This window comes from Onthophagus taurus, chromosome 1 (genome assembly GCF_036711975.1).
Source record: "Onthophagus taurus isolate NC chromosome 1, IU_Otau_3.0, whole genome shotgun sequence".
In the NCBI taxonomy this organism is placed as follows: Eukaryota; Metazoa; Arthropoda; class Insecta; order Coleoptera; family Scarabaeidae; genus Onthophagus; species Onthophagus taurus.
The window spans coordinates 23870351-23893626 of record NC_091966.1 but is presented as its reverse complement, the minus strand read 5'-3'; the positions used below and the strand labels follow the sequence as shown (position 1 = coordinate 23893626).

At 34.6% G+C, this 23276-nt stretch overlaps 1 protein-coding gene across 1 annotated transcript in view; it reads left to right on the top strand.

Moving 5' to 3' along the window:
* LOC111429562 (uncharacterized) overlaps window positions 1–23276 on the top strand; it is a 122263-nt gene that overhangs the window by 23324 nt on the left and 75663 nt on the right. Inside the window, exon 2 of the mRNA XM_071198691.1 lies at window positions 6486–6677. Within this exon, the coding sequence (XP_071054792.1) occupies window positions 6486–6677 (192 nt within the window). The remainder of the gene's footprint in view (window positions 1–6485; window positions 6678–23276) is intronic.

Below are 23276 nucleotides of genomic sequence, written 5' to 3'. Positions count from 1 at the left end.
CTATGATGCACACGTGTCGCCTCTCGAAAGGTTGCGACGATGAATTTACCAAAGTTTTGATAGCACTTTTCGTTTTCGAAATATAGGCAAAAATGTACTATTTCCCTAAACTTTCAACCCCTAAAACTCGGCTCAGGGGCTTTTACCGCATGTATAAAAAAATAGGTAAACCTTATTTTAGTACATTCTATGGTTGTACCAAATTTCATCGAAATCGGGGAGCTACAGTTGTGTTAAAGCAAAAGTGTAAAAGAGCAATATGGTTAAGAATAAAGTTTGCTAAAACTTTTTTTCTGAAATGTCCGAATTCCATGCTCTACCAACAGTAAAAGTAAAAGTGCAATATTATTAAGAATAAAATTGTTACAATTTTTATACTAAAATTTGTTTGTAAAATGTGCCGAATTCCGTGCTGTAATTAACTAAATTAACGTTTTCTTGTTGTGTGCTAGAATTTCATTCTGGTTTCATTCTGAGCACTGTGGGCTGTACAAGGTTAGCGGAAAGGAATTGAGATCGGGCATTTTGTGACTTCGATAGCAGAAAATATGGCGAATCGGATGACGTCCATCGTTTACAAGTTATGCTCCTAAAAAGGTCATTTTTGTGTTATTTTCGTGTACCTCGTGCAATATTTTCTCGTTTCAGCGTAAAGCTTAATCATCGGTCAATACTTTCGTATTGACCGTTGATTAAGCTTTCGAATGAGCTATTGTTCATTGAAATCGGTTAAGATTTTCTCTTGTTATAATCAAATCTACACTATGTAATTGGGGGCTAACTTCCTTTAAGTGCATAATAATCGGAATTCATGAAAATGTCCTCATAATGTGCTTTCAAGACGATTAATATCAATGCATAATTGGCTTTTGCATGCTTCAGTAATTGGCAATCGAATCTTTTTCGTGTCAATTTTATTATTGAACCTTTTTTCGTTTGATTTATTATGAGAAAGCATCTGTAATGAATTTTATTCGCATCTTACACGTTACCGTTACCTAAATTATATGAAATTTATTAGGAATAATCGTGGAACGTGAAATATGAGCAGTAATGTTAATCATAGTTATTCTCTTCAGCATTATTTCACACTGTTACTGAAATTAATACATTACAAATCAATTCATCTATACATTATTTCATTGTTGGGTTGCAAATAAAAAAGACAGAAACCGTTACAAATTTCATTTCATAACAGGTTTATATATACGGTTCGAACACGGCCCTTTAACATACTCGGAACAATATGAACATCATCGATTGTTATAGGTTTGCGTGAGAAATGTTCGATTTTGAGCAAGAAAGAAAATGGTACGGCTATCCGCTGGTAGGTAACTATAATTAAATACGGTCACGCGTGATGCGAAAATCATAGAAATAACCGAGATATAACAGTATAAATGTTTAAGACTTCACAACGGGATAATACTCTTTATTAATAACATATTATAACGCTACGGCATGTAGCGCTAAGCGATCTTATCTTTAAGTTGATTATTTCAAATGATATTTAAGCGGAGTTGAAATAGTGGAATTTAAATATCAAAATAATAACTAAGGTCTTTTGTTTTTGTCCAAGAAAGAAGTTTGATAAGAAGTTTTAGAAGAAAATTATAAATTGCCCAATTAAACAAAGTAATTGTAATAATGGTAGGCTTTCCCATGTTACATTTTTATTGCAACAAAAAAGTAATATAATCCGGATGTAGTTTGTAACATATCGCAACATCCTTTAATTATATTATACTTTTCATGCAATTCTTAAATTTAAAGCATTAAATGAAACATAAAAATCCATATAAGAACTAGGTACCACTATTAAGTAGATTTTAAATAACATTAACTACACACATGTCCCGGTGACCTACAAAGAGCTTTTCCGTGGTCGAAGAGTAGAGAAGAGAGTCAAGTGCACACACGAACGTGATGAAGAAGAAGAGTGTGGCCACACCAATAAAACGAAACGGCTAGAAGGAGAGGAAATGTGCGGCAGAAGGTCATTAAAGGTGTGTTATGAGAATAACGTGGAGAGGCCAGACATCAACTGAACAGACCTTTTGTCTGGCGTGTAAACCGGAAATTCAACGTTCCATGTAGGTTTGTTTGAGCTGTACGGAAGAAGTGAATAGTAGAGGGGAAAAATAGGGCTACCGACAAAGTGCAAGTGTGACCGGATACGGGACACAATGGAATTGAAATTGGGAACGGGAAAGTGTCACGAGTTATATTGAAAGTGGATTTGATACACTTCTTATTAAGAAAAAGAAAGGGGTAAAAAATCTTGTATGTTTAAAGAAGCTAACGGGAGTTAAATAAAATAATGATTTCAGAATGGGTTAAAAACCTGCTTACTTTTTTGTAAGATTTTCTATCACAGAGAGAAATTGAATGAAAGTTAACACAAAAGTTAAAAATTTATTTTGTGCTGGAAATAAATAGCATTGTCATAAAATATTTAGTGATAGAATGTTAATTATTAGTTAATGATTTAAAGGTGTTCCAAAGAAATTATTAAAGAATGTTAATGAAAGAGGTTGATGCCTTCTAGATTGTTTTTAAAATATAATAGGAAGTAAATAAACATTGGTTTATACATACTAATAGGTTGTTATCACTTTACAGATACTAACAGATATTTAATAGAAAAAAAATAAAAGGAAATAATTTTTAAGATATCGACGTGCTTAAGAGTGACAGAATGTTCTATAGGAAACAAGATAATAATTGTTAGAAATATATTTAATAAAATAATTAAAAACACCATAAATATTTAGTTTACTATTTTTGATAGCGACAACCGAACACCCTGAAAACTGGTAAAATTTCAATTCTTGTTCATCATTTAACTGCATTTAGGTGCTAATATCATTTTTATCAAATCGAATTTTTGAAATCATATGATCATACGAATTGGGACATCATCATATATTCCGTGTGTTTGTTAGTTAGCCATACCTAATGGAAGCCGTACCAACCATGGAAGAAGGTCGTCCACGTATAACTGAAGTTCTTTACGGAAAACTTTTGCGAATACATAAGGTCCAAACATAGAGAACTATGTGACTACACTTTATCAGGGACGACGCATAAAAACTGGGGAATCACTGTTCAACGATTTAGACTAAATACAATATCAACAATAAAATAAGCAAATAGACAAATCAGAAAAGATTACGTGTCAACCGGTTAATATTTCATATTATGATCTTGGTCATGGACTATTTATTGGTAAAGTTGCCAAAAGAACAAACAAACCAGCCGCAAATTTAGTGTTCTTACCGTCGTAGTTGCAACGATACAAAATCGTATTTAAGAATCATTGTGGAATTTATTCAATGTTAATGAAACCGCGTGTCAGTATGCAGGCACGGTATGGGAATTCCACATTGAGACAACAGATGTTCAAATCTAATACATCGCTACCCTATCCAGATTCTGGATAACTCTGGATTCCAGAGTTGTCTTCAGTTTCAGCACAATTTGCGTTCCACATTCGAGTGAAAAGACAACTACCCGCTTAAGTTAAAAGGAGATCAGGCAACTCAATTAATGAAAATCATGAAAAGAAGTCAACCTAAATTCAGACCTTGCGGCACTCTGATACTCTCTAGTTCCCCGAGAGTTTGCCCTGCTTTAGACGTAAACAGTACACGAAATCAGTCCGAGAATCCTAAGAGGAAGAAATCTCAAGAAGCTAGTATTAAAATATTCCATCATAAATACGGATCTATCCATATCGATTGCCTGTCTTGCGAAAAATCTAAGGGGAGGGGCATCCTTTAAAAGTTGCGCGCTTCATTTTTCTTGAATTTTTATTAAGTATTATCATAAAAACTAATTAACCAATATTTGTATGCGAGGTATCATTGGATTCGTATATTTTAGTACTATCAGAAAATGTTATAATATACAGGATGTCTCACGACGTGACTGCCATAGCTTGGGAGTGTGTTGCTGAGGTGATTTCAAGTCAAAAATGTCTAATGAACATACACACAAGACGCTATCGTAACCGAGCTACAAGCATTTGAAAATTTAAATAAGTAGTAGTAGACCATTTAAAAAGAAACAGCTTTATTGAATTAGTTGCTCAAAATGTCCACCCCGTTGCTATAGGTAGCTCAGCTAACAGTCTCAGGATGAACACGAATAGTTTCTGCGGCATCCATAATTCTAGCTACTAGTCTAAAATAGAAGTCTAAATTAGTCTTCCCCATAAAAAGTAATCTAAGGGATTAAAGTCTGGTGACCTTGCTGGCCAAGAAACTGCTTAACCTCTTCCAATCCACGGGTTGAAAGCAACATAGCAACATACTCCCAAACTGTGGCAGTCACGTCGTGGCACACCCTGTATATGGAGAGTAATAAAGCAACTCAATAGCATATCAATTACACATGCTGGTGCAGTTACTAGAAACCAGCTCTTCTTAAATTGCAAATCACATAGCTACCAAAAGTAAAACCGGATTTCAGAGATAATTCTATGTCCAAAGCATGTTCCAAGAATGACATCATATGGATTCTTAGGTACAAGTAACTTACCATGTTTAAATATTTAATCAAGCAAATAGAGATATTATTCATATGCTGCAAAAGATAAGCGACGAATTTCCGCATCACCGGATTGTACGTGATAGTGATTTAATGACCTGTGATTTCTTTCTTTGGAAGCTACAAAATGTGTGGATCGAATTGAATTATCGGCTAGATATACGTCGTGTGAGCCAGGGGGGGCACATAAAACATTTGTGAGTGTGCAAAAAAAAAAACTTGAAGAGTTTCCAATTTTTTTTTTTTTTTTTTTCATGTTTGTAGGTATAATAGTTTTGAAAATATAGCGTTTTAAAAAATCTTTCGTAGTAATCCTGCATTATCTCCATACTCCAAAAATACTTCAAATACAGGGCCCGGCATTGAAACTCTCTTTCTTCAATCAAACGTGGTGGCATGATTGGAGCTAGTTGTAGCGCGGTAGTGTTTTTAGTCAAAAACGTTGGTGAGGGAATTTGTTTGTCAAACATCGTCAGTTGTCAAAATGTTAGTTATTGTGGGTGGAAGCTTTTAGGGCAGTTGGAAATGTGTCCCGCAAGAGACAAGGAGCAGCACTGACTATTGGAACACTTGCAAACATCGACGCAGTCCGAGCTTCATTTTTATGATCTCCACGATGCTCTGCTTCAAAACACACAGTTGCTCTGGTGTTGTGAGATCGTTCAACTCGCCAAATTCTTAATGATGACCTACACGTTCACCCATGCGAAATGGTAGTCGCACAACAACTTTCTGAACGTCAATTGGTTTCACGATAAGCGCTATGCCAAACGTTCCTTGAGATTTTGCCTGCTGACGCAGTTGTGTGGTTCAGTTATGAGTCTCATTTCCATATGTCAGGTTGTGTTAACAAATAAAATATGCCATATTGGAGCGGTATCAATAAAAGGTAACTAACTCCATTCGGATCAGGTCATAGTTTGGGATTAATGGCCATACTTTTTCGAAGAGGATAATATCACGGTAACAGCAAATTCGGAGCGTTGTGACCATGCTTGGCAACTTTTTTCTGCCACTTCTTGAAAATTTTGCTGTTGATGAAATATATTTTCAGCAAGATGGGGCGAATTCAGAGCGACTTATCAGCCAGATTTAGTCCCATGTGATTGTTTATGGGACTACCTCAAATCGATCTTTAACAGCCGTCCTGTAACTCTGGGAGCAACAATATTCCTCATGAAATAGACAACACACCGGTTGCTTTTCAAATATTCTTTTTAAACAGTTTGATATCAAAGTTTCCATGTTAGCGCATAATGCTAATAAAAGAAAATTTTAAAATGTAAAATAAATTCTTTAATTTTTTACCGCTGAAAAAAGAAGTTTCAGTGGAGGACCCTGTATTTTAAAATTATTGCTTATATCGTCATAACAATGTATGTATGAAAGCACCGGAAGTAGGAAAGCTTGAAAGCATCGGTGTTTCAACGAACTCTGTGTACATTATCAGATAATTTCAAAAAAATACTTTTATATTTACTTTATAAAACAACTACATAAAACTGGCTACATTTAAAATAGAATATGTTGTATACATATAGGAGGAACAAACAGTATGTACGTGTATATTTTATCAGTAATAAGCAAACAGTGTGCCCAGTCTTATTCGGACATAACTATTAAGTGATTTAATTACATTCATATCATTCAAACTAAAATTCTATTGATTTTTATGTTTCTTGATTTCTTGCTAGAAATTAATAAATACAAAATTTAATGATCGTGAAACTTAAAATAAACAAATATAACTAAATCTGAATAAAGTAACATTTTATGGTGAAAGTAAATGTTAAATTTCCCTTTTACTAAAATCTACAACTAAAAGCTCTTTATATTGACAGAGTAATTTACTTATTTTTCTATTTTCCATTCACTTTAATCATTTTAAATAATATAACTGAAAAAATTAATTTTTTATTTTATTTTTCTTATAGGTGTAAATGGCGAAGAACAAAACTGTAGATTTCCAGGTGCTCCGGCACATTCCAGTGTTAGATTTTCAAATGAAACCCTAGGACCAGGTACAATAGCAACTTACACTTGTGAACGAGGATTTGAACTTCTTGGTCCTTCTAGAAGACAATGCGACAATGGGGTCTGGTATCCCGAGGGAATACCGTTTTGTGGTAAGCACCTACATTTAAAAAAAAACAATTAAAAAACCGAACTTTATCGTAAATTTATAGGGAGTTATGATTGTTATAGGATAGAATAAAAGACTGTTACAAAAATGTACATAATGTTGATACTATAATTTTTCTTGCGCCGCACCGGAACGACTGAAGAATTTAGGTCAATTTCTTCTTCCTCCGTCTTACGCCGTTTACACTTGACCCAGATAACGTAAAGCGTAATCCGTTACGGTAACGTAGAAAACTATTAGTTTCGTGGTTAAAATTTTTAAAGACGACCGAATTGAATCTGCATGAAACAACTCGTTTTTATATTCAATTAATAAATTAAAAGCATTAATTGCTTTTAAAATTACAAAATTGTGTCTGAAAAGTGAAAGTATTTGTTAAAATTCGTCTGTGACATAAAAAGCATTATTTTGGTTGTTATTAATCCATGTCAAGATTGCCGGGAATGTTGATTGTATTTACTTGGCACATAAAATAATTCAACCCGACATAACAGGACCTCAATGACACAAGAAATTGACGTCATATGACACAGTTTCAAAGAGAGAAGAAAGTTTCTTCTGATGACCGACGAACCGCGCAGACCTTAACCTTCCACTACTTAATCGATGCCGGTTTTGTCATGCTTCATTTGAATTGAATTTCGAATAACTATTCTGTGCTCTAAACGAAATCTACCAGGATTATTTTAATATATTTCTTTGTATGACTAAAACTTAGTTGTCCGAGAAAATGTTACACAAAATAGTGTTCAAATTCTTTTAAGGCTGATTATTCAGTTAACTAGTTTGATAAGCTTTCACTACAAATCAAATAAATCGTTTCGTCACTGCAAAAATAACTACGGATTGTTTCATGTTATCATTTCGCCATTCGAGACTTTCTTTGCGTTCTCAGAAAACATAAAACGAATCAACTTCGTAGAAAGTCAAGTTTAATTTTTCTACCTTCTTTTTTGTCGTGTTTCTTGGTGCAAATATACACACTTTCTTAATCAACACGTATATTCATTGAGAAGTAGTAATTAAACGGTCTACTGGATATTTATTTATAAATAAAGAAATACAAAAGGTTCGTTTTAAAAAGTAATCAAATGGTTGAAAGCTTGATTTGAATATTTTTATACAATTTGATCGTGTTGATGAAGCATGAAAGAAGTATAAAAACAAATACATAGTACGCAATACGAATAACGGGGCATTTTGAAACTGTAAATATGTGTCAGTGCTCCAAAAATAAGAAAAAAAAAATGTAGACTGATTTGTGGGTTTTATAGCTTGAACTTTACTGATCGTTATTTATACACTATTATGTTTGGTTTTATGCTACGTACACAACCAATCTTGTTTTGAAAGATGTAAGTAACTGTATTTGTTCAGTTAAAAGTACATTAAATTACTGTTAGTAATTTTGATGGAAGACATTAAAATTAAAGTTGATTCATATAGGTAAAACATTTTAAGAATTGTAGAATAAATTAAGAATTAGATACATGGCTTTTTTACTTCTGTAAGGGACGATTCATTTTTTATTTATATAACAAAGAAAAAAAATTATTTGTGGGGAACTCTTTGAAGCAACTTTCGTATGGCAATAATTTCCATATGCCCTCAACACATTCACATTTCCTACTTTCTACTGCACATATAAGTACAGAAGGATGGGTAGTTTTTCCAATTACCGTTTCAACGTTTAGTATATAAGCATTGAACAAAAATTAAAAATCATAAATTTCTTTATTCGTACGGATTCTTACCGCAATAACATTCTTCTATCTGTATTCATACCGGAAAGCTTAACCCATTATTATATTTATAAAAATAATTTTAAAATCAATCGAACCAGGAAGCTGAAATATGATGTTGCCTTCTATATACTACGTGCCAAAAAATATTGCAATACCCCGAAAAAGATGAGTCCAAGCTGGAATCTTAACAAAACAACTGGATAAAACGTTGGTAATAAAAACATCATATCGATACACAAAAAATTGTGAAGATAATCTGTAACAGGAAAGTTAAAAACTGCATGACAAAGTAAAGGGTATTGGTGAGTGAACGTTGTTTCTTTTTTTAACCAATTGTCTGACTTTGAGAAAGGGCGAACTGTTGGCCTGCAAGAAGCAGGTATTCCGTTTCGTGAAATTGGTCAAAGATTGAATTGAAACCCTTCAACAGTGCTTCGAGCATGGATTGTCTGATCTGAAAAACATGAGTCAAACAAATGAGTCTTAGAGACATATTTCGATCTTTGGCTGCAATTGGTGTTGACTGGATGAGAAATCTGAGGCGGATAGTTACGTCTTATTTTGACGCAACTTCACAAAACAGCCAGACTTCTATGGTGCCAAGAAAGACAACGTTGGATAAATGAATGGGATCACATAATGTTTAGCGACGAATACCGGCTCTGTTTGTGGAAAAATAATGGACAGGTAATGGTAAGAAGATTCCGTTTCGAGCGTCGCAGTTTAGATTTTACCCCCGAGGTCACGGCGGCCAAACACCTGGTATGATGGTATGGGGTGCCATATCGTTGGAGTATAAGTCACCTCTAGTTGTCATCCCTGGCATATTAAATGTACATCGATATATCTACGAGGTTTTACAGCCCGTTGTAATACCCAGGCTAAATGAACGTCTTGACATCATGTTCCAGCAGGATACAAAGAACCTATACAAAAAACTGATAGAACTTTTCCTGGACTGCTCGCTATTTTGATTTAAATTCGATCGAGCGTATGTGGGATATGATGGATCGCTATATAAGGCGTTTATCACGAGCAGCAAACACTTTGCAGGAACTTCGTCGTCATCGACAGCAAGCTTGGGACGAGATTCCACAAGATATCATTGATCATCTCATCCAGAGCATGCCTCGCAGAGTTAGACAGTGCATAAACAATCGTGGAGATGTAACATTTTATTGACATAAATTATTGTTTTTTTTACTTGCAAAAATTTTAGCTTTGTTACTGTTGAAAAGAACTAAACGTCATTACTCCCGTCAAGTACTAGGTTCTTGTTGAAGCAAAAGTGTTATAGTTGACAAAGACTTGTTGACCTAGCTCCATACTTAGATTCCCAAAATAAGGCAAGATATTTTTATAAACACTTTTCATTTTGGCCCGAACAAACTAGCAACTCCACATTTTGACTACATTATATAGTTTTTTAAAAACCGTTTGAACATTGAGGCGTCAAAAGACGAACATAAGTCGGAGCAATATCGGAATCAAATGGAGACTGCATTGATGAAAGAAAATATCAACAGTCTAGAATATATTAACCACCTGTGAGTAAGATCCAAAGAGATAAATACACAGGCGACAGAGGTGCTGGGAGTAATGAAGCGAGACAAAAACGGCAAGTGGTTTGATGAAGAATGCCAGGCAGCAATAAAAAGAAATAATGAGGTTTATTTAAAAACAATCCATACCAGGAAAGCCAAAGAAGAGTACAGGGCCCTAAAGAGGGAGAAAAGAATATACATTGGAGAAGAAAGAGACAATTCAGCCGGCAACAGATCGAGAACCTTGAGGCATTGAACAACCAACATGAAATGAGGAAGGTTCTTTAAACAACTCAATGAGACACGGAAAGTATTTAAACCCAGAATTAAAAACTGTAGAGACAAAGAGGGAAATATAATGAATAACAAGGTCTCATTTCTGAATAGATGGACACAACACTCTAAGAAGAAACTTAACACCAATCAAGAGATGACAGCAAGACCTATCTAGACCCAACACTACAACCAATTAGAACAGGACCCCCTACCGAACAAGAAGTTATTAGCGCCATAAGAAAGCTAAAAAATAATAAATCTGAGTAGCGAACTATATAAGAAAGGCGGAGATAAGATGGTTGAAACTATATTGATCAGATCGATACGGGAGAAGAAAGAAATGCCTCAAGAATGGTGATGCGGAATAATATGTCCACTATACAAATAGAGCGACTCCCTCAAGTATGATAACTACAGAGGAATAACTCTCGTAATAGCAGCGTACAAAATACAGGTCAATATATTGTACAGCATACCAAATGCTGAGGAAGTGGTCGACGAGTACCAGTATGGATTCACTCCCGGAAGGTCATCGACCAAATTCACTCATTGTGGCAAATTCTGGAGAAGACCCTTGAACATAACATCAACACGCACCATCTGTTTGTTGCCTTTAGAGCGACGTACGACAGTATTAATAGATCCTTCACGCTATTATGGAAATTGGGATAACAGAGAAACTCATACGTCTAACTCAAATGACAATAACACACATAACATCATCTGTTAGGATACGAACAAAATTGTCCAAGAGCTTTCTAATGAAACAAGGTCTCAACTATGCTTACTCTTTAATCTCGTACTGGAAAAGGCAATCCGAGAAATTGGAATAAGAAGGGGCGACACGATCTTTTATAGAGAGAAACAACTGTTGGGATTCGCTGATGATGTTGATATTGTGGGTCGCAGTAAAAGAGAAATGTAGGAAGCTGCAAAGAGAGTTGGCCTGACTGTTAATCACGAGAAGACAAAGTACCTACATGGTTGCCACTAGAGACCCATCAAGAAACCCTTTGCCAACAACTCAGTTTGGCGAATAGTTCTTCAAACAAGTTGATAGTTTTGTGTACCTTGAATGTCTCGTTAACACTACCAATAAATGTATACGAAGCGGAGACGTGGACATTGAGTCAAAACGATGATCGAGCACTAGATATTGAACGTAAGGTCACCAGAAAGGTGTCCAGATGGTGAGAGGATGCTAGAGACCGGGCAGAATGGAACAGATTTTTGGAGAGGGTCGGGATTCATTATTATTTTAATTCCTTGCAATTTCCTACAAAAATGTAGTAAGTTTATTTATACTGCATCGTTTTTCTCTAGAATACTTATTATCAAATACTAGTAATGTAAAAAATTGCTTCATTTTTTCATGAAACAGCACACAATACGATATGACCGAAAATGCAATCAATGAAAATCATTAGAAGAACCATAAATTAGTAAAATGTGTTAAAAAAATCAAAAATGGTGTAGTTTCCAAAGAAATGTGTATGTCGACCAGTCTATGATATCATTTCAGACTTGAATTTTATAAACATATTTCCAATAAACGACTTAATCGATTAGAAATGTTTAGATTGTGGAACAGACTGATGTTATATGGTGGAAAGTCGACCAGACCAACAAATAATGTTGCTACCAATGCCATGATAGACTTTGTGAGACATCTCTTAAATAATAGAGGCACATTAGAAAAGTAGGGACACAAAACAGGACATTGTTCTAAAAAGTTTTTATACCTTAGTCATTTTAATGCAAATAGACAGAGATCTTGTCGTTAAAGTATTAAGTATAACAAGAAAATTAAAGTAATATTCACATCCAGAAATCTAGTCGTAACAATTTCACCATTTGAACTATGTATAATCAAAAAGTAATAACACTATTTATACTAATTAGTTTCATCATCAACCAGTTTCTGATAGCATAAAAGCATATTTTATTACGATTTTCCGAGGCCGACCAAGCGATTCTTTACGATTTCCCGCCGTCCATCGAATCGAGCGATTCCGTATAGCGACCAGCTGCAGTTAATATCTCGATAATACATTCCTTCGGCTGGCCACAGGTCCTTGTATACTCGCATACAAGAAAAAAGAAATTCCGATCAGGAAGTAGAGAGGAACCCGTACCAAGCTAGGTATACAGGAGCGTAATATTTTCAAGCTTAATTTTTATTCTACCTGTCGCGGGAGTACCACGCATAACTCGATCGAGGAAGCGTGATGCAAAATGTAAAAACCACGACGCCGAGCGTTTTACGGACCATTGGGTTATTACTCATTCCGGTGCCCAGAAGATAATAACTGCAACTAGGAACGCACGCACGCTATTTATACTTTATGCGCAACCAATAGACTGTGGTACAAGATTTAAACGTTCTATAATTAATCGAAATCAATGGATTGAATGTTAGCTTCATGTTGTACAATGGTTTTTGTAATCGTTGGGTTATATTGTGTTAAATTTTTATTATAAATATAATGTATTACAAGTACGAAGGCTTGCACGGTCGGTGTTAAATTAAAGTAACTTCGAAGTACACATCGAACTTGTTTTTGAAGAAAGTTGCAACATGGCATCCGAAACGTTAAACACTTTTTCAAAAGACGCACGGCTTAACCCGAAAGTTTCTAGATCTAGGTCTAGTGTGAGTTCTAGTGATACTACTGTTAGTTCTAGATTTAACTTAAATATAAAGTATTGTTTTTATGCAATTTGAATAGACGTTAATGAGAAAAAAACAAGAAATCTTCAGAATTAAAATTGTCCAAATCTTACACTTTCTCTTGTTGTTTATTCAAGACATTATTAATTTATTATTCAACAGACCCAATGGTGTCGGTCTACGTCAGTGTGGATGCTGAGGAGCCCCATATGGTGCCCCTCAGCTTTTGCAAGATGTTATTTCTGGTTCTGAGTTTTGCAATTGTCTTAGTAAGGTGTTCTTAAAGGCTATTTATAAGCTAGCCTTCAAGGTAGTTTTTAAGCTGGTAGTTGGACCATTTTGTTGTTTAAATGGAAGCACGTTGCTTCCGTCTTAGCGCCATTGGGCTACAATTTGTAGTGGCGGCAATATCTCCCCAGGTTAGCCAGGTTATTTATTAGAATTCATCAGTACTCTTCAATAGCTTGTGATTTGTAGTAAGCGCTCAGCCGTCTGCGTATACGAGCTTCTTTGATGTGGTTTCGGCCATGTTTGCTATGTAAAGACTAAAGAGTAGAAGACCCGGCACCTATCGTTGTTGAAGGCCATTGTTCAGTTTTATTTGGGTACTAGTCTTGTATAATCTAGATCAGCGGTTCTCAAACTTATATCCTTGCGTACCACTAAGGCTATTTTAAAAATCAGGTAATACCACTGAACAAAAAAAAAACAATAATGATAATGCAAATATAAACTGTTTTGCGTACCACTTGAGAACTTCTCGCGTACCATCAGTGGTACGCGTACCATAGTTTGAGAACCACTGATCTAGATAGCATGGTATTGATAACATCAGTGATCTTTCTGCATGGTATAATTCGCATTAATTTATATATTAGTCCTTGTCGCCACTATTGTAGTGGGCATGGTATTGTATGCATCTAATAAGTCAATAAAAACACTAGATGTATTTAGTTGTTTTCTAAAGTTTTTCTACTTGGTCTGTGCAGCTGCGGCTTGCTCGGAATACCTGTAGAAAAAGCTCATAGGTATATATTGCAGTACAGTTTGGGCGATACTATTATATAGTAGTCTTTCCAAAAGTTTGTAGATCATGCTTATAAGTGTAATTAGGCGATAGTTTTTCGTTACCTTTCCGTGGTTTTAGAATCGACGATTATTATCCTCTTGAGTTGATTAGACATTTTTCAGAGGAGAAGTGTTCTCTCTTCCCCTCTGAAGAATGTCCGAGAAGAACTTTGCAAGCTATTACTTAGTAAATCTGCTATTGCGCTTCATAAACTTAGCATGGATGGCATCAAAGCCGGGGGCATCTTCCGTTTTTATATCATCCTTGGTTTCCGTGATTTCTTCACAGGTAAAGGTCTTGGTGTTTTTGTTTCAAGTGCACAGCAGAATTTTAAAGTCTTTTTTAACTTTAATTGTTTGTAAGCGGTTTTAAGGTGGTCTTAAGGTTGACACTATGTGGGACGTCACTTCGTTTGGTGGTAGTAGGTCGATTTCTAAAAATCTAGGTTTTCAATTGTCTTAATCCATTTCTCGTGCTGAGTGCTGTGGAGCAATTCATCTGCAATTTCCTGTGTTCCATCTTCCCAAAATTCTTCGCACAATTTTTCGTTCTTTTTGGACCATCCAGGAAAATACTCTCTGCCATACTCTCTAGGGATTGCAACCTTTACTGCAGCCACTATTGCTCCCCATCAATCTCCCGTAGTTTAGGCTAGTGTTTGGTGGGATCCAGCCTAAGTATCTATCAAGATGACTAGAAAAAGCAGGTCAGTTAGCTTTCCTGAACTTCCATTTGGAACGTGTACATTTTTTTTTGTACAGTTTATAGCTGGGATGCTAGTAACCCTTCTTAATGCTGGTGGACACAACTGTAGTTACAAAGCAAAGATGGGCAAAGCAAAGATGTTACATTCCCTCTTCTGGGCTGCAGATTGAAAAATGTTTTAGACGTGAAATAGGAAGTACCATGTTTCTCTGACCACTTGATTACCGTGCATTTCTTGTCATTTATAGAGTACTTTCACATCTCATCGCGGCTGTTGAAATCCCCTACGTATATTGCTGGATGTTCGTAATGGTTAACGTAATGGTTAAGAATGGGGCAGGGATGCACATGCGCAGGCCAAGTGAGAGCAGAAGGTTGGTAAACGTTAGCTATTGTTCGCCGATTCTCACAGTTACCTCGTGGATGTTGTTCTTGCTAGAAGTATGAAGTAAATTGTTCATAGAAAGTAAGGATGCATTTTCTGTTTTTGCGTACATATGTTGCCACACCACAGGCTATATGATAGGTAGCGCCTCGTAGTTATCGCCGATTCTCACAGTTAGCTCGAGGATGTTGTTCTTGTTAGAAGTAGGAAGTAACGAAATAAGTTATTGATAGAAAGTAAGGATACATATTCTGACTTTGCGTACATATGTTGCCACACTATAGGCTCTATGATTGGTAGCGCCCAGTAGACCACGTCTCAGTACTCCTCTTCTACGTTAGAATTGGCGACAGGGGCATAAGTATAGAGGTTTAGCCCTCTCTAAAAACTACAAAAATGCTAATGGAAAATAACTTCAACATAATTTAGCGCTGGAGAGAAGATTTTGAGAAAAGTGCAGCAACCCAACCAGAGTGTGCTAGTGTTACAAGCAAACCAGAGATTTTCGACCAACCAAGATTAATCTGGACAACAGATACCCCGGAGCAACTTAAGCACGGGCAAAACGCTGACCATCTGCACTGATGGATCAAAGAAGGTTGGAGGCTCCGGAGCGGGAATTTTCTCACACGATCTCCAGCACTGCTATAAATATAGCAGCTAATGTGATCATCGACTCCAAAAATGTTGGCAGACAGGCTATGCTGGCGGTTAGTACACTTGAAGAGGTTAACGTTTATAACAACGTCACGATAAAGTGGCGGAAAGGACATACCGGAAATAATTGACGCTCTCATGCGGACAGGTTGGCGAAACAGGCGGCTAAGAAGTCACCGGTCTCCCCTGAACCGTTTGTACCTCTAACTTTTAATACAGCATCAAAGAGCTGATCAACTCCATCTCCCATCGAGCTTTTTGCAATAGATGGGATGAGACTGTATTAGGTGTCTTTGCAAAGAAAACTCTGCTCTACCCTGACCGTAAGAAATCTACTCAGTTCCTGGAAAAATCAAAAAGTAACTTAAGACTGAACACGAGACAGTAAGTCATATTGTTTGTGACTTGACCCCTAATTGGCCAAGGTTGGGCCATGATTCATCCCCTTCTGTTCTATATTAACGTTCATTAAAACCTTGGGCTGCTTTTCTTCCCCCTGAACGAACTCTTTATGTGGGATAAATATCCTCCCCAAATTGACAAGTACAAACACATCCGTTTTCTTAGCTGCGACAAAAGAATCAATTGAATGTATAATATCGATGTTTGTTTATAGAGCTTGTAATTATTATTATTATTGTTGCTATGATTGTTCTGTAATGCATTGTTTATACTATTTATATGTATACACGACTCTATCTATTTAAAAATCACTACATTAGTGAAATAAAGAAAAAAAAACAGAAATTCTACTCACTAGAAATACCATTATGGATGCAAACACTTTTACTTTCCTGTGTACTACAAATTTGCCAGATTAAATTATGGACAATTATTAAACCTTACTATAGCAAATCGCATAATAAATTTGAGCATATGTATCTTATTGCACGGTGCTCTTAAATTTAATACCCACCTCTGGAGAGCGTGCAAGGCAACGATAAAGCGATTGCCGGAAGCGCGGTACTTGTTAATCAATAGCATTGGTGGTGGTGCGGCAGCAAGTGGTAGTAGTAAATAATTGTGACAAATGTGTCCAGAATCTATTCTACCTACGCAACGCCGCACGAACGACGCTCCTACTAACGAACAACCAGGAATTCAAAAGCCTTTGGGTTGTTAGATAGTTAATCCTTTATATCATATACATCACGATTATACATATGTATAGCATCAACGTGTAACGACCGAAACAGTATAATAAATAGCAAATAATTTTTCAAAAAATACGGTTTTATTTATTTTATGAAGTCAATAAATCAATATTAATTCGCACTTTTTTTTCGCACTTATATTTATTTCACAGTTTGTTAAAAAACCGTTACGCATGAGTAATTAAACAGCGAATTCTTGTTGGTTGGATTCCTTAAATTCTTTTTCTTTTAATTTAATCGTTTTTATGCTAAAATCCTGAAATATTCGTCTAAGGTAAAAAAATCAAGGAAACCTAAAATTATTCATGTAAACAAATAAGTCAAATTAAAAATGTGCCATCGAAAAACTTTTACTTCTTGCTCTTTAAAGTTATTAGCACAGATTATGCTCACCTGTCGGCTATTGAATATTCACTGTTGGCAATGAGGAAGTTCTTACCAAGAGGAACTATTTTGATTGCCTAAACGTGCAGACAGTGCAACATAATAATGGTCGTCTATGAATTTAAAGTGTTAGTTTAGTTAAATTGGTTACATAAAATAATTTACTCGTACGGTGATCTATTAGTTTATGATTGAGATTCATTATGCCGGTGTAATTATAATTGACGGGTCTTTGAAAATCAATGCTGACGTTAATCATAACTAATTGCCTCAACGCTTAGACTTTGACGATATGACTATGGATATACGATTATGGGCAACTGTTAATGATCGACCGAGGCAATTAGCTATTATTAATTGCAATGTAAGATTGAATTACGAAGCGTTAAATAGAAACCATGCGAAATATCGGGTAATAATAAAAAATAGCCGAAATAAATTAAATAATAAATCTTTATTTATTTTCTTACCTAGGAAAAAAAAATAAAATTCAAATGCAATTTGATCAGTTTATGGTCCGATTTGCTTTATTTTGAGTAATATCAAAATAAAATAAATGTGTAATTCAAGGAATCAAAGTTATCTAGCTCCAATTTGACTTCCGGCTTCTTTGAAATAATTGCTGTTTCGTAACCTTACGACCCGAAGCAGTAAAGATTGAATCCGTATTTTAGTGCTATAAACGGTCCAAAGTAAATTATGTAGCTAGTATTTATTAGAAGTCCATACCATGTCAAGGTTACTGATGTTTTCTCTATAGCATGCGGTATTTATAACTCATAAATGCGGTTAAATGAATCCGCTTATTTCTATATTTAATGTTTCATCTCGATGATTTTATGTTTTCTAACGGGTTTAGACCATCTCAAAACTCATTTCAAACCCAAATATATTACTTATATGGCTAAACACATTATTAAACTGCCTATACTGTGAATATTTAATGTATAATGAATATTAAATGACATAATTTTGCTACTGTTTGTTATTATGATAGTAATGTTTGACAAATTTATAAAAGTTTTGATTCTAACTTGTAATAAAGAACTAGTACACCTACTTTTGTGAGGGAAACACAATGTTTGAAAACGATTACATACCGTTTTGTGTAAATTTGCATACGAAATATTATAAAGAATTCAATTTGTGTAATAATTGGTGATTTAGTAGACATCTAATGATGTGATTAATATATTCATGATTGAACGAAGATCATAAGGTATTATACGCGAGAATACTTCCTTTTCGAGAATTGGATTTATTAACTTCACGTACATGAACGTAGGTGAATGTCGTCATTGTTGCCCACACTTATAACTTTTGTCAATAACTTCTATGCAAACAAGAATTCGGATAATTATTCCACATTTCGAATTAAATTGGCAAAAAATCGGGCATTAAAAAACATAAAATTGCTGTCAAGGTTAGCCCACCGCTGAAAAATCGACGTAACTTTCTTTTACATCCAATGCGTTTTCACTAGTATGACAGCCTGCAGAGGTGGGATTAATGTCTAAATAGAAGAAAGGCTCAACTAACGAGACGTATAACGAGGCGTGTAACGAGCCTAAAGCTCAGAGCTTTTTTGTTTCGCGACGTCAGCGCAAAATCCTGTGTGGGTCATCTTCTCATTACCCAGCTTGATAGCCTTAACAACATCTGTCAAGTTCACATTTTCCCGATCGGCCATTGACTTATTTAAGTTTTTAACGTGAAATCAAATTTTACATTCTGAACGTTTCGATGCATCCAAAAATGAAGTATCCTTGATAAAAATGGTTCAACCTCGATGACAAGTACCACAAAGCTGCATTTCATCACACCACAACATAAAAAATCTATTTGTAGTTTACTGTTTGGTAGCATTCATTTCTGCACACAAGAAAAAGAAAATTTTGGTTAAGCAACCCCCGAACAATATGCGATTTGATAAAGCAAAGTTGATTGCAATTAATCTATCGATTATCAATTTAACAAAGGTTGCCTGTATAAGCAATATCTACGTTTAGAATTGATATGCAGAACCTTCAATAAGTCTGAAGGTCATTGGTGAGTTTAATTACAGTAACATTCTTAAAGGTTCTTTGTACTATACAGTGTTTTCAAAATCATTATATGTGGCATAATATGTGAAATTATCGATGTTTACTTTTTGGAAATAATTCACAGATTTTTTGTTTAATTAATTAATTAAATTTAATGTTAATTTTAGTTTGATTATGAAATCAGCCCTTAAAAGCGAAATCGGAACTACCATAACGTCTTTGTTTATTCGACTGAGGGTATATTGGATCTGGTTCAGCACTGCCTTTACAGCTTGGCAAATCTATCATAGCTGGTCAGTTGCGCAGAACAAGGAGTGCGATAGCAAATTGTTGTCGTGACATCGACGACCGTATTAAGTATAGAACTTTGTACCTATATGTCACAGGTATTGTAAATGTAATCATAAATGTATACATTTACTAGTTAATGTGTACATAAACTAGGCAGTGTATGCATTTGCTAACAGATGTTAGTAAAAATTATAAGAAAGAAATTTACGGTATAATTTTTTTAATGGAAGGGATTGCATGTGATGCAAGTAGTAAGTATAGTAATAACCACTTTTTGGGTTGGGTTGGGTTTCGTTATGTAATATACTAGTAAACGTACTTTAAGCTTTAACTGGGCGTTATTAGTAATTGTATACATCAACTAGTCAAAATTTACATTTCATATTTTATATACACATTAACTAGAGATAAATTAGTTAATGTATGCATTGACTAGACCATGTGTACATTTACGGAATGAATGCTTTAACTGTAACATATATACATCGTAATTTTACAGCTTCTCAGAAATACATATCAGGCAAAGTTGTAGACCACTAATTAAGCCGAGGTTACTTATTGGATATTGTGGTGCCTTGTTCACAAGCAGCCTTGGCTTTATCAAATGTAGTTATAGATCTTTTAACTAATTAAGCCGAGGTTGCTTGCGGCCAAGGCTCAGTGATTAATATTATATCAACCTGAAACCGGGCTCTCCGTGAAATATCAGAGAAATAAGCTACGTAGGTACCGCCTATCGTTTGCTACGGCGCATTTGAGCTTTACTGGCCAAGATAGATTTGCCAAGGTGGACTTATATTCGTTCACCTCTTCTTTGTAACAAACTTGTCTTGTGGTTTTGGAGCCACCGTATCCTTCTTATTCTTTGATAATAACTCAACAATACTGTTTTCCTTTCATTCTTAACTAATTTTTCCTGCAGCAATGATGCTATATCGTCCGCTTTTTAATATCAGAAAGTAGTTTTCGAAGATTATTATACCTACATGTACCATTAGGACTTCAAAGGAAATTCCACTGGTTTTATAGTGGATGACATGACTGTTTTATTTTTAAAGAACTCAAAGAAATTAATATGAAGTATGTATTATTGGTTGGTAATGTTGGTATATTTCATTATATCAACCAATGATTGTATGGTATAATAGTCCAAAATCAATCATGCCAAGTTAAATTTTCAGCAGAAACAAAATTTTCTACACTTTTCCAATGTTGGAACAAATAATTGAAAAAAAAATTATAAAAAATCACCATACACTTGGAACAAGTTTTGCAATAATAATCATATTTTGCGAACTTATTTCAAGACTCCTCTTACCACAAGTCACAAGTCATCAGAGTGCAACTGTAGTTGTTTCGATCTGTTGACCATCTCTCTCTTCTTGTAGTTTTCGTTTCCTCGTATTTTTCCTTGGAATAAAATACTGGTCTTCATATTCATTCATTCGTCTCTCTAGTGTATTCATATGGTAGAACTAAAAAGGTTTTTTTATTCCTTTAACGTAAAGAGATAATTTCTTAATTAATACCATACAAGTTAAGAGGATCACCATCATTGTCGAGTGTAAACCACATATTTGTGTGTATAAAACTGCATAAACCACAATTAACAACCAATACTAACTTTTGGAAAATATTAAATGGTGGTTTATTCAAATATTGATAATAGCTTATTTCCTTGTTTCTTTTAAAATGTAAAGTTACATTAGCGTCTAGGTTGTTAATACGTACATTACGTATATTTCTTCAGTTTTACCTGAAATATGGTCAAAATATATTCTAATTATTGTGAATCTTCCGATGAAAGTAATCACTCATTTGTAGACAAACATTACAAACAGTGACACGACACAACAATCATTACAGGAACAAGTCACTCAGCGTCGTTGAACTTCTTCACTGAAACCTTTAAACATTTCCTCGTATCATAACATGTTCGGTAGTAGTGCCTAAATTGCGAAGGAATTTCGTGCAAATTTTACAATTTAACAAAGAACAAACGACAGAACAAAAGAAATTAATTTCCCGGTTATGCCAATCCCCTAGAGTTTCTTGCCTCTGTCACATCATTTCTCCACAGTTTCTTGGACCATTCTATGACTCTTTTAGGCTATCGGTCTGTCGGCATTCTCTTGGCACGTCCATACCATTTAAGTCTCTTTACCTCGAATGTCTCTAATGTAGTTATGTCAATTCCAACTTCTTGCCTGACATCAACTAATGTTGTATACATTCGTATTTTATGTCTTTTGTGTATAATTTATGCTCATTCCCCATTACTATCCCCTTTGACTGTAATTTGCACTCCCTGGTATCTATAGGATATCACGTTTTTAATACGTAGTGTTGCTCTATAGACGCAAAACTATAGACGCAAAAATATTATGTATCTTGAAAATAGTCATCATACTTCTGTTATTATTGACGATTCTCTCTTAAGTGAGATTACTCAGATCGGTCCTTAACGTTCTAATTATGAGTCATCGTCCCTCTTCAACTTTATTGTTTTTGCTGAGTTTCCTTCTAAATTAAAGGGTTGGAAGAAAATAAATTTATAAAAATGTATAGGAAGATACTAATAGATATTCACATATCTGATCTGTTTTCGTCAAGATTATTTCTAAAAGTAATTTAAAAGTACAAAAACTTTGCTTTTTGAAGCGTTGTACTACATCTCCATACATTTAATGTAATGTTACATGGCAGATTCTTACATTACTTTATTTTACATAATAAAATCTTGTTACTGTTGTTTCATTACTTACCAGTACAACAGCAATTGCTTCTAGAACCGACTTTTTCGAGTTTCGTTTGCCATCTGTTCGATTTTCTTCGTTCTCTCACCTGACAATAGATATGCATTTGGTCGTCACGATTATCCAGAAACACCTTTCAGTACCGTTGCCTATTGCACTCGGAATAAAAGCAACCACGTGTATAGCCGTGTACATAATGTGTAACTAACTTGACAATATTTTGACGCTGCATAACATAATTCAACACCCAAATGTGTTTAAACATCTACAATTGCATGTAAGAACAATGTAAATAAAGAAAACTTATTGAAATATCTTGAGTTACAAAAACAATATGGTTGATTCGAGGAACTAAAAATATCAACGGGTTGAAAACTACTTATTAAATAATACATGCGGTTATGTATTACAAATAACCGAGTATTATGGGTTAATGAACTTTGGATTGCACTTTTAAATCAAAAGTACGTTTTTTTTAATAGTGCATTTTTAGTAGAATGCTTGAAAACCTGGTATTATAACGGTTATTGATGGTGATATGTCGAATAGAAAACCATAAATAAAGTATGGTAATTTTTATTCTAATGTATGATGGTGTAGATCTGTTTATATTAATATAAATCTTGGAAAGTATTATTTATTACAGTTAATACTTTACAGATAAATTCATTTTTCAAAATCAAATATAATGAATGATAATTTATAGAAATTTATTGTTCTATTAATGGCACAAATATAAATGTTTAAAAATACTAAAATAAGAATGCGAAGAGAAACCTTGTACAATATGTAAATTTCGATCAAACTTATGTAAATTATAATTCTCTAAGCGGAACTGGTTATTACTTTAAATTCGGGATAATTTTATCAAAAAAGATAATTTATACATTTAACGGTATT